Source organism: Myotis brandtii, unplaced genomic scaffold, assembly GCF_000412655.1.
Source record: "Myotis brandtii unplaced genomic scaffold, ASM41265v1 scaffold702, whole genome shotgun sequence".
NCBI lineage: Eukaryota > Metazoa > Chordata > Mammalia > Chiroptera > Vespertilionidae > Myotis > Myotis brandtii.
In genome coordinates this window covers 3,605,651-3,619,125 of record NW_005370755.1, presented here as the reverse complement: position 1 = coordinate 3,619,125, position 13,475 = coordinate 3,605,651, and the positions used below count along the sequence as shown (strand labels likewise).

The 13,475-nt window shown below is 41.9% G+C and overlaps 1 protein-coding gene across 1 annotated transcript in view; it reads left to right on the top strand.

The window, feature by feature from the left end:
- MREG (melanoregulin) overlaps nucleotides 1-13,475 on the top strand; it is a 45,816-nt gene that overhangs the window by 29,424 nt on the left and 2,917 nt on the right. Inside the window, exon 3 of the mRNA XM_005882292.2 lies at nucleotides 12,215-12,305. Within this exon, the coding sequence (XP_005882354.1) occupies nucleotides 12,215-12,305 (91 nt within the window). The remainder of the gene's footprint in view (nucleotides 1-12,214; nucleotides 12,306-13,475) is intronic.

The following is a 13,475-nucleotide window of genomic DNA, read 5'->3' as shown; positions in this document are numbered from 1 at the left end:
AGGAAGGGAGAGGGATAGAGAGTTAGAAACATCGATGAGAGAGAAACATCAATCAGCTGCCTCCTGCACACCTCCTACTGGGGATGTGCCCGCAACCAAGGTACATGCCCTTGACCGGGATCAAACCTGGGACCCTTCAGTCCGCAGGCCGATGCTCTATCCACTGAGCCAAACCAGTCAGGGCTGGGCCAGCTCTTTTAACTCCTTCCTCCTAAGGGGGTGAAGATGAAAAGAACTGGGGTTACTCAATAACCAATTTGACAGCTTTCCAGTAAAGGAAGAGCAATTGCAAGTAGGGTCCCTAATGATAAGGAATGCAAGAAGAGTAATTACAAAAATGATTACCACTACAATAATATTTGGGTTAAAAAAGGGAAAACTTTCAGATCTTGGTGTTGTTAGTTTATAAAAGCAAATTGTAACTTAATTTCTCTCTTACCTTTCTCTCCCTGTTTGTGTCTCTGACGGGCTCTACTGAATGTCCTTCCTTCGTTCCCCTCAATCCAAAAAGAACACCTCTACTGGGACTCCTTTCTGGTCCTCACCTTGGCCTTGCTCTATCTCCTTGCTCTTCTTCTTTGAAGCTGGCAGAGGTTCTGAAATGTGGACCCTCGAATACCAGTGTTTTCACCTAATACTGGGACACACACAGGAACTTGCAAAGTCACCAACGGGATTTTCAATTTAACAGAATTCTTGGAAATCAAGGGAGCTAAGGTCTGTGGATGCCATTCAGAAAATAGTAAAGACTTTTCTAAATAAGTTTAAGTGACAATAGTACCCATAAGTAGACTCTTCCATTTGGAGGTAATTAGACACTAGGTGGTGTTAACAAAGGAAGCTGTAAAAATAATGCTTTGTAGGGACTTTAAAGTTTCTGTTTTGATTACAGAAGAAATACATCACCGTTGTGGAAAATTTGAATAGTATAGGAGAAAAAGATCACCTATACATAACCCTACCCTAAGATAAACACTGTTATACTATCACCTGGAAAAAAACTGCAATCCTTAAGGACCCAAACAAGAGTGTTTTCTGGTGGAGTTTGGCCAAAGAGGCGTTCCTTTGCTGATTTTGCCACTCTTTGAAAGGAAACCGTTAGGTATAGTATTCTCTAGATTAGAACTATCCAGTAAAAATACAATGCAAGCCACATAAGTAATTTTACATTTCCTATTAGCCACATCAAAAAGTAAAAATAAATAGGTGAGATTAAATTTAATAATATATTTTAACCAAATATATCCAACATATTATCATTTCAACATGCAATCAATATAAATGCTGTTAATGAGATAGTTTACTTTTTTTTTTTTTTGGTACTATGACTTCAAAATCCAATGTGTATTTTTACATTTATAGTGCGCTTTGATTTAGACTAGCCACACTCCAAGGGCTCACTAGCCATGTGTGGCCAGCAGCTGCCATATTGCCCAGCACAGGGCTAGATGCTAAGGGAAAGCCAGATCTTTGAGATGTCATGCTGATTCATACAATCCACAGTTAAATCTAAACTTGCCTCTGCATTTTGAAGAACCAGGCTTCCTCCACGGTACATACTTTTTAAAAAAATGTATATTTTTTGATTTTTTACAGAGAGGAAGGGAGAGGGATAGAGAGTTAGAAACATCGATGAGAGAGAAACATGATCAGCTGCTTCCTGCACACCCCTTACTGGGGATGTGCCCGCAACCAAAGTACATGCCCTAGACTGGAATCAAACCTGGGACCCTTCAGTCCGCAGGCTGACGCTCTATCCACTGAGCCAAACTAGCTAGGTCAACGGTACATACTTTAAGTAATTGAATGAAGTGGCTGATTCTACCTTGCCAGAAATTCCAGCCCCCTTTCCTCTCCACGCACAGGAATTTAGTCTTATTATCCTTTGCTATTAGTGACAACAGCAAATTGTCCTTCTTCCCTGCGGTGACTGGAACAGCAGAACTCTGAGATGGTTCCTACTAATTGATTTGGAATAATAATGTTACATTCTTCCTACTGGAAGCGTTAGCCAAATCGCATCCCGAGTTTGGCCCTTGTTCTAATGCTAAAGCTGTTATGTGCTGGAACTCCACAAATGAGACAAAACTGATTTGAAATCTCATTGCTGGCACACCTCCCCAGCAGGAGCTGCGAGCTATCCCCTGGCTTAATCTGGTTAAAACCAGATAAAGAATTAGGTCAGGGGCCTCTGGCTGCAACTCCAGCAGAGCTGTGGAATAAAAATTAACCGGAGGAGTTGGGAAAGCATTATTTGGCACTTGCATTTGACTTGTTCTAGGTCAACTTTCTTGCTCTAGTTCTAGGTTAAAGCCCATGAGCATTGCAAAGGGCCTTGGGGCTGCATTGGCCACCAGGGTATGGATGTGCCTTTCCCAGCTGCTCCCAAAAGGAATCCAGGGTGCTATTTGGGGTTTGAGGCTCTGCATGGTATGTAGAGTCAAACTGCCCAAGCTGCGAGACCTTAGAAAAGTGTCACATTATTATCTGTTAAGAATCAGAACACCTGGGGTGGGGACGCAGGGCCTCCTGGTCAGCACAGCGGGCCAACCCCACTTAGGCCCAGCTTCACCTGGGATTCAGAGAAAGGGCAAGTCGATAGCTCTGGAAGGGAGGAGATGCAGGTGTGAATCTGTAACCCAAAGGCTTGTTTTCACCCCATTGAATTGGTAGGTCTGGTGAAGCTAGGAGACAGATAACCACATCAGAGCTTGACCTGCACAACTGAAAAGGCTCATTTCCATAGGCCCTAGTTACCAACAGATAGACCTTACTTAGAATGAGTGCTTCAGAGTGATGAGATGTCTGGGTAGAAGCAATCAAGGCAACTCTTGTTGGGAGGTAATGGAGGGCCCTCCAGGTCCTGGGGTCCCCAAGGACCTAAGTGCCAGGTCCCTGGGCACTGACCCCTTCTTGGCATCCACTCCCTACCACATCCTCCTCCAGGGTTCATCTAGTCTGTTGTGTATCCTCTAATTCACTGAGCTTCTCTGTGCTGTCATTTGATCCTGTGCCATTTGGGCTGAGGTGGAAGCCGAGGGCTAATGAGTGGACCGCCTGTCTAGGAACAGTGAAACACAATCCTATCTTTCCCACTTACACACCACGTCTGCTGGGTGCAGAGAATAGGCTTTTATAGTCCTGAAAGAGGATGCCCCTCCTGGGTAGGTGGCCTTGATGCTGTTCAGAACCAGCTGTGTTTAAAGGAAGCTCTGCGCTTCTTCTGCATAATGGACTCACCTCCCTTTCCCTCGAGTGTCATCAGCCTGCCCCTTACACTGGGATCTGGTTGCATTGTCCTGCCCCTCACTGCTGGGCCGAGAGGACTGTGTCAGCAAGAGGCAGCAGGGAACAGAGAAGGGGGTCTTTTGTCTCCTGGACTGAGTGGCCTTGCCAGGAGCCACTTTTAGAATGAAAATCCCTGCATGTTATGTTACATTTCTCTCTTTGTGTCCCAGTTTCCACATTGGTGACAGGGAAGGACAATGTAGTGGGTTATATTTGGGCCTAATTGAATGCAGCTTAGTGTACTGGAGGGAGGTTATGGAGTCAGACAGCTTTGAGTTTAAATTCTAAGTTCCCCACTTAATAGCTCTGATATCTCAGTTGAGTTATTTAACCTCTTAGTGCCACACTTAGCACCTCTCTAGAAACAAATCCATAAACCCATCTCATCTGATTTTCTGACTGGGATGTCACATACAGAGTGCCTGGAGCAGCGCCTGCCATAGTGCAGCCTCAATATCTATTCTTATTTAAAGAGACATATGTGAAAAGTACTTTTCAAATAGCAAATGCTTGATTAGGCACTGAGTAGAAGAGGTGAATTTTAAAAATTTTGATCTATTTCACCTTTCTTGAATTTATTCTGTTTCCCAAAAATATGGGCATTAAAATATCTTGATCATTTAACATGCCTTGTCCAGAATACACATGAATTAGAGCCCAAGTAGCTTTTTCTAATAAAATGTGCTGCTGTCTAGATTTAAAATAGGCACTCAGTCACTGGCAGAATGTGGCCTTTATGTGAATTGTCATATTCATTTGAGTTCAGAAGACCCATTGGAGCACCTGCTGTCTACAGAAGACTGTGGAAGACATGGATGAATCAGGTTCTTGTATCCACAGAACCTGCAATCGCTAGTGAAGGAGATGATACAAATACCTATATAGTAATATCTATACAGTAAATAAAATAACTCTACAACAATTTTCATAAAAGCACTGAGGAATTTCGAAGACAAAGCAATTACTTTCCACTGGCAAGAAAGGTGAAGGCTTCTTGAGGTGTTGGTGTTTACACTGAGCCTTGAGGAGTGAGTAGGATTTAGATTCAAGGCATGCTCAGGCATAGACTGGTGGTTCCTTGTGGCAGGGGCACGCTGTGAGTGGAGGGACATCATAGGAACAAGACTGGAAAGTCAGATTATGGAGAGCCTGTTTGGGATTGAAACATTATTCACTACTCAGTAACTGGTGTGGAACCACTGAAAATGTCGGGGAGGGAAAAGACCCATTTTCACCTTTAGGAAGACAGCTGGTTGGTATGAGATCAGAGACATTAGCTTCTGGAAGCAGAGGGATCAGTATTGCATCTATTCAGGCCTCTTAAGGCTGAGGCATTGGGATTAGAGAAGAGGAGAGTTTGTGGCAGGGAGAGAACTAACAGGGTTAGGTGACTGGTATGGATTCAGAAGGTGGGATTGAAGGGGAGTGAGCAAATAACCAAGTTGGAAACATAAGAGAGAAGATATTGGCCTGATGGAGGCTGGTGGGGGAGTCAGACTCTATTGAGTGGCCCTGTTAGCAGCCTGCCCACATGGAGACATGCTGGACCCCAGCAGGTCCAGGGGTCCCCAAAGGTGTGGACGGAGTCGGCAAAGAAGGAATGACACGGAGACAGCCTTCAGTTGATCAGCAGCCTAGTCAGGACCTCTAGCCAGGATCTCCAGCCAAAGTTCTGGTCGGGATCTCCAGCGAAGTTCTGGTTAGGATCTGATTAGGAACTGTTCTTTATTGTCTTGTTACATCTATATTTATACCAGCCGATTTTAATCCTGTCAATTTCTATTACAAAGGTTAGGGCGTTTCTTATCTCCATTCCAGGGAGTAAAGATTATGTAGCTTAACTACCCGCCTGGCACTTAATTAAGGGGTTGTATCCCCTCCCTAACCTCAGGGAAAAATCCCTACCTGGGGAAACAACCTTTCTCGGAGAGGTGACCTTGGTTAAAACACATGGCGCTTAAGGAGAGCAAACATATTAAGAACAATATGCTATATATGCCAGGTCCCTTGAAACATATGCTGTGCAGATGTTTCTTTCCTGCAGCGACTGTGTCAAGCAGCAAGGATGGACCGGCTTCCGGCAGAGACACCCAGCAGAAAAGGGGAAATCAAGCCCTGTAGCTGAGGCTTGGGGTCAAGGCAAAGGGGGGAGACTTGGGAGTGACAACAGAAGTGGAGGCACGAGGGGAAATTATCCAGGGAGTTGGAGATGAGAAGAAGACCCAAGACAGAGCCTTGGGAAAGGATGGCATGAAAAGAAGAGGCAAAGGAAGAAGAGGGACCTGCAAAGGGAAGGGAGGGGAGGGAGGGAGATCAGCTGGAGGATGCACTTGGGAGGCGGCAGGTCCCGAATCTCAGACCTGCTGCTGAGTGACTCTAGGCAAGATACTGCTCCTTCCTCCCCTGTATGGGGATCTAACACCACCTCACAGGGTGGAGGAGTCCATGCCTGCTGTACTGAGTGGGCTCATAATAAGCTCTCATTCCTTGTTCCTTTTCCACAGAAACCTGGAGAGACATGTTAAGAAGGGGATGGCCGTCAGGACATAATGCTTTAGAGAGATGAGGGCCCTCAGAAAGGACTATGAGACACCCCCATTCGGTCACTAGTGACAGAGGAAGGTGGGGAAAGCACCTTACCACTTCCCTTGTGCAGTGGATCTGAAAGGGCTGATTGTCAGGGGCTGGTGAGTAAAGGGATGAGGAGGAAGTGAGAACAGCAAGTGGAAGCTCCCCTGTAAGCGTGTGGTGGTGAAGGGAGAGGAGGAGGATGGAGTGGAGCTTGAGGAAGCAGCAGGGCTCAGGGAAGGACGTCAGGGCTGCTGACGCCAGTGAAACCAGCTGCCCTCTTCAGAGGAGTGAGCTATTCCCTGGAAAACCCTTTTTCTCTTGGATTTGGCAGATGAGGTCCAAGCTCTGTGGTGTTTGCTCAGAGGTGCCAGCTGATTAGCTGCGGGAGGAGGAAGGCCATGGTGCGCCAGGGAAACTATGGTTGTCACGGGAGCTCTGTGCAGCACGTGGCTGGGTTCTGAATTAGGCATCCTTGTAACCTGTAACCTTTTTTTAAAATTTTAAATTCTTTATTATTTAAAGTATTACATTTGTCTCCTTCCCCCGCCATTGACCGCTCCCACCCTCAACCTGTAATCTTTCCAGCGTAGAAGAGGGAGCCTAGAAGAGGGCTGCAAGCTCTCCAGGGACGGTTTCAAGGAAAGAAAGATCACGTGGTCGGTTTCTTTTTGAAGCCAGCGGTGGGGCATCCAGGGGGAGGAGCCGAGGAATTGCCCAGAGTTTTCTCAGCCCTGAAGCATCGTTTCAGAAAACAACAGGCGGTTTCACAGCTCTCTGTTGCTGACAAGCACAACCCAGTCTGAAATATTGATCTCTTCTCCTGGGTCCTCAGCATCTCAGACCTTTGCAGCCCCTGCCACTCCTCACCACCCACCACCCCTGCACACCCTTGGGTGTCGAAGGGAATGGTTTTGCCTGGGTCATTCTTCAGAGATGAAGTGGCCAGATGGATTAAACATTTTTGTAAGTAAGGGAGTTGAGTGGTTAAGCCAATGTTGGCCCCCCCCGCCCCCGATCTTTAGAAGAAATTAGCCAATTAGATACAGCAATCTCCTCTCCCCTGTTAATAACAGTCTTGTGAGAGTCAGAAGCTCTGCTCGGATGGACAGAATTCAGGGGAGGCATCATAAAGCAATTCCTGGGTACAGAAAAGGCCTGCTGTTATGTTTGTGGCATTGCCTGGGGCACTCTTGGGAAAGAAAGATTGGGACCAGGCAGAGCCATCAACACTGCATTCTCTGTAAACCATATTCATCCCCAGCTAAATAGGTTTATATGCTGTCTAACCCTAGGGTCTAGAGTTAGGAAAATATAAAACTAATATTTTGTGCAGTATTTATAGTTTCTTTTTTGTTTATGTACTTAATGAGTGGACTTTGTAACGTCAATCTTTTGGATGCGAGAACCAGGAGAACTCTAGTTCTCTAAAACTAAGTGGAATTGTCTTACATAACAGAGTTCCAGAAGGAGGATTGGCTTCAGAAGAGATCTCATCCTGAGGCCTAGATGTCCTTAGGTTCTATTTCTCTGAGACCCTTTCATATTTGCCCTCCTCTGAGTGCTGACTTCTTCCTTAGGCTGGCTCTTCTCGGGGTAGTAAAAGTGATGGGAGTAGTTCTAGATTTTGTGCTCTCACACCACGGAGAGAGAACACGATTCCTGATTGGTCCGAGAAACCCCATGGGTTTTGTTGCATCTCCTTGGCTTGAGTTGGGTTACGTGTCTGTACTTGAGGCAGTGGGATAGGCTGATTGGCTTAAGTTATTGGGTTTCAAATCTGGTACCCCTTCAAAAGATCCTGATTTCATTGGTCTGGGAGGTGGATTCCATACATTGGTATTTTTAAATGCTCCCTGGATGGTTCTAATATACAGCCAAAGTTGAGTTTGTTGGCTTAAGCTAATCAGTGTATACTGAGGGCTGAGAATGTAAGTGTTCTCCAAAGGAAAGTCTAGATGAACTTGACATCCAGATTGATGGGATAAGAGGAGTATAGATGTTGGGGAAGCAAATATCAAATATTTACTTGTGCCAGACATATTAGTTGCAGACATATTAGCTGCTCCAGTGTCCCTATCCCTCCTTTCTCCTTGCCGCCAGAACCCAGCTTTAATTTAGGGCAGTAAGGTGTCAGCTCTAGGGGATAGATCATGAATACTGCCAATAATCTTTTTCTGGACAGGAGAGGAGGGGAGGGGAGTGGAGGAGAAGGGAGGCAGAGCTAAATGACTCTTATTACATAGAAAAAAGTACAAAAAAAGTTTGAAAAGGAAGGAATTGGTAGTGGAAGCTACCAGAGGAGGAGAAGGAGGGGAAGGGCAATGCGAGGGGAGAGGGGAGGGAGGAAGAAGAAATGTTCAAATGTGGCTACCTCTGAGAAATAGACAAGAAGAGAATGGGAAAGCAAACTTTTAACTTTCATTTCATAGCCTTCTGTTTTCTTTAAATATTTATTTCTGTGTGATCCTGTTATTTTTAATTAAAAATAAATTGATCTCTTTTGCAGTTGTTCCTAAGAGTTTAAAATAGTTATGGGAACTATTGTTAGAGTACATTTCTTTAATTGTATAAATCACCTTTTTAACAAGAAATAAGTAGTACTTTTTAACTGTCCTATTTGTCCACCACCTCACAATAATGTAGCATAGATAGGTATAAAATGTTTTAATTTTGTGTGTGAGAAAGTGATCTCAAGAACTTACATTAGAACTCAAGGTCAAAGTCAGCTCATGGGATTCAGACCTGGAGGACAACTAGCTATGGATGGTTGCAGGAGATTGAGTTTTGTTCTGCCTTTTATGGTGTTGCCTCAACCTTCTTATCTAGCTGCCCTTATCTGATTTGGTCAACAACTAGAGAGGAGAAAAACCTCAAGAATTCAGCTATAAGCATCTTCAGAGATCCATTTTCAATCACATGTTTCTTAGTTTGTCCTGGTTCCCAGGTATCTTGTGAAATTAATTCTGCACTATCTCTTTTATTACACCTTTGACAATTTACTCATTGTTAAAATTTTGGACCACAGCATCACATTGGCCACAATGTGTTATTTCAGAAATTATGAGAAAAACAGAAGTTTCTTTTGGAAAATAAGACTTTTACTTTTAATGTCTAATAGATTTGAGTTTCAGATCACTGGTGAAGAACAGTTAACTGATCTTTAATTGTTATTTTCAAATTATTTGTCTAAAAACAACTGTTACAATATAAAAATTGTAGAAGGACATCACAAGGCTTGTTTTTCTCTAGTACCAGGGAATAAATGAATTGGTTTCTTAAGTTGTGGGCATATTTCATACATCACTATTTTTCATTTGTCACTTTAGGTTCTGTTCTTTGGAGTCAGGTGTGAAAGAGGAATTAAAATTCCCCTCTTACTATTTATTTTATCAAAACTCAATTCTTAGATAAAATCCTACCCAAGCTCCTACTGGTATTAAGGCTTTAAATTTTGCACAAAACTTCCAGATACTTTCATATGATTACCCATGACTAGTCTGTCAAAAGAAGACAGTAATAATATGGATATGGGAAATGCATGGTTTCATACCACTAATCTGAACAAGCACCTATCATGTGCGGGTCAATCAATGCATCATGTGTGGGTCCATCCTTAGCAATTTGTAAATGTCATATTATTGCTTCTCCATCAAACACTTTATCAGAGTCACAGATGCTGCAACTGAATGAATTTCTGCAACATTCAGTGTTGGTATTCAGGAATAGCAAACAAATCCACAAAACTGGCAGACAGACAGCAGGAAGGGAAAGATTTTTATTTTTTTAAAGTCTGAAGCCTGGATCACCCAATGATGACTGCGTCTCCGAAAAATAGAGATTTGGTCTAAGGCATCAGCCTAAGAAGCTCAAAGAAAAATTAGCAGACCTCTAATCGCAAGTTAATGAAGCCACCTAGTGGTTTGTTACAAAATTTAAGGTTGTGTGAATATATCTCAGGATTGATTGTGTGAGGCTCTTAATCACTATGACTAAGAATCTAAATCACCCAATGATGACTGCGTCTCCGAAAAATAGAGATTTGGTCTAAGGCATCAGCCTAAGAAGCTCAAAGAAAAATTAGCAGACCTCTAATCGCAAGTTAATGAAGCCACCTAGTGGTTTGTTACAAAATTTAAGGTTGTGTGACTATATCTCAGGATTGATTGTGTGAGGCTCTTAATCACTACGACTAAGAATCTACTTTTCATTTCATCCAGCAAGGAGGAGGGTCAGTGTCACTCAGAATAAGCACAGTGCTGCGCTGTGAAATATTTTTATTTATTTATACTCTTCTTTTTATTAAAAAGGACTTATTGCAACTCACGTGAAAAATAGTGAGATAGCACACACTAGAAGATAAGAAAGAACAAACATGAATGAAGACATAAGCATAGTTGAAAATTTTGGTGATTCAAAATACCTCTAAGTTTTTCATGAAATGACTCCACATTTTTACATAAGTGTGGAAATCGATCATTTACAAAATTCACAATGTCCAGAAAATGAAGTAATTTCCAGGAAAAGTAAAATTGTACCTGATGGCAAGAGCAGAGAAAATTTTCTTCTGGGGATCCTCCCAAATGAGATTCTGCATCCTGCAATGTATAATGTCCTCAGTCCTCATAATAGAAAGCATGCTGAGTGTTGGAAGATTGTTTCTCTATAGTGTCCACACTATTTGGAGGAGGGTATGCACCAAACTCCAACTCCTTTGATCCTCACAATAAGCGTATAAGGTAGGTAGTCTAACTATCCCTGCATTGCACATGAGGCCCTGAGACAAGTGAGGTTATGAACTTGCCAAGAGTCAGTTGTTAATAAATATCGCTTCCAAGATGCTAAATGCTGAATGGCCAATTTAGTACAATAGGCCCATCCAATGAAAACCACAGTACTTGAGTTTCCCCCCTATGACTTAAACAGTCTCTAGGGGATTATGCAGGTGTGCTTTAACATGATGATAAAGATGAGGTCAGGGTTGCATATTTCTGAGATGATTCAATTAATCTTACTCTCTTCTAGGGTCACAGATTTTATACCTGATTCCAATCACCTCACTCTTGAGTACATGCAAGTGTGTGTATGCCTTTGGTAAACAAACAAACAAACAAACAAACAAACAATAGGACCAGGAAAGGGTACTCAAATTTCCCACTTCCTGACTTTTAGTAAACAGCTAAAATCCATGACCTCATGCTGGCATATCTTCAGATACAGATCTAAAATGCAATTATAACAAAACACACTTTATTTTGCTAGTTTTCTTTTCCCAAGTGGTATCTTTAATGTCTTAAATGGCAGTTAACTTGATTTCTCTTAACCAGTTGAAAGTTGATTAGCAGTGAGCAAGGCAAACCTTGAAAGGAGCCTCGTAGGAAAACAATAGCATCATTGAGAGGAGTCAAAATATCATAAAACTTGAGTCTTAAATTGAGCCTTTTAGAATGATGTTCTTTTAAGCTATGCTTTAAGATAGTTATGTGGTTTTGCTAAGAGGAAAAGGTGTATTTTATAAAATGACTGTTCTATATAGATAAAAGCCCCTTAAAAACAATTGCAATAGCATTTAAGAGAAATACTTAGCTCAGTAAAGAGTCTAATGCTCCTGAAAGATTCAAGTTCTATTTTGGTGTCAACATGATGGCCTATGACCCATAAGACTGAAGTTTTCAGATTAATAACCTTATGATAGTTCTTCTCAGTGCTTGAAAGATTCATTCTATCATGGGAATGGAAATGAAAGAAAGTGATGCTGAGATATGATAAGGGAAACATTGACTAGGAATTAAGAAACTTGGAAATCCTGTCTCTACTATATCCCTATAATAAAAGATAACATACATTCTTTGTATGTCATTTTTCTCATAAACTGTGGAGTCAGACCTGGATTCAAATACCAATTCTTATACTTATTAACTGGGTGATATTGGATTTGCCAGTTAACTTCTTTGGATCTCAGTTTCTTCATCTATAAAATGGCTTTAATAATACATGGATTTTCTTGGTGCGCACCATGTGCATGCATTGTGCTTTAATATACCTTTTACCTTTACAACCTTAAATGGATATTCATATTTGTTATCCCAACTTTACAGGTGGGATCATGAAGTTGAGACACTAGGTAATGTGAAGGCTTTTATTAGGATAATTCATGTAATGTGTCATATCTCCTGCTGCGGAGTAGATTCTCCAGAAATGGTAGCCACTGTTTTCCTATTGACTCTTCTCTTCTTTTATATATACTTTGAAGATGAGTGAAGAGGAGAAACACATGTTTAAACAGCTTAAGTTTTGGAATTAGAAAGAGGTTTAGGCCAAAGAGTGAAAATAAAACTGAATTTTTATTCTCCTACAGGAGTGGCAAAAACTCAACTATGATATCTATACCCTGCGACAGATTCGAAGGGAAGTGAGAAATAGATGGAAACGTGTTTTAGAAGATTTAGGTGAGTCTGTACGTGATTATGAAATGGTAAAACTGAGCAGTGGTCATCATTCCTCTTCACTTTCTTCACCATGGTTTTTGTACAAGGAGTGTCAGTAATTGATTACTGAAGGCTACTGTGCATGAATTTTTTCCCCAATCCTGTCTCCTCCAGCATAAACATCTGTCACTTTTATTATCACTGGCCCATGTCTTGAGGACATGTTTTGCCATGTGTTACTCCATCTGTCCTCAGTATCAAGTTGCACAGAGCAGTGGAATCATATGGGTGCTACTATCGAATTTTTTTGGAGTTGTGCATTGATTGAATTAGATGGGAGTGATTGGCCAATTAGTAATAGCTTTATGAGGTGAGGCAGATGGAAGAGATATTGTTTGTAAGCAACTTTTTTTTAAGAGTACAACAAAATTCAGTGTTAACTTTCAAAGCACTAAAAGGCAGAAAAACTTCAAAGTTGAGGGAAATCCTTGTGGCATTTGAGGAGACATTGGGCATTGGTTCTTCTGAATTCTGCTAGGGTTGCAATACAATAACCATGGCTTTCACATTATAAAATAAACTAATTTTAATGGTTAAAAATGAATTTATCACCTTTGAAGTCCTCAGTCCTTCTGCTTTGAAAGAGAACATGATACCTTGGCATCATAACTTTTTAAAAGTGGGGTACCAAGTTGCTAGCCTCTGCTGCTTTACTTGGGATACAGTGGATGGGATGGACTTCTGCCCCCTTTACTCTCTCAATATTGGTGGGACTTAATAGTCTCCTTTTTTAAAATGTCATTTACTCCAGGCAGGTTTAAATCTATGAGTCTTTTATACCTTTGGGTAAGTAATTTTAAGCAGCCAACCATATTGCTGCGGGGAAGGGAATGTGGGCTTGGAGGAGGAGGGACCTGGAAGTGACCACTTTTTGGCTTCCAAGCCGCAAAGGCAGGTTGGAATTCTGGGGCTTGGGGAGGAGAGGAAAAGTAGGGGGTGGGAGGAGGGTTTCAAACCAAAACAAGGGAAACAAGCAGTCAGCGGATGAGCGTGTGAGGCTTAACTCTGTGGGAAAAGTTAACAAAAGAAAATTAAACAAGAAGAAATATGAAACGAATTTTTTAAAAAATATATTTTTATTGATTTCAGAGAGGAAGGGAGGGGGAGAGAGAGAGAAAAACATCAATGATG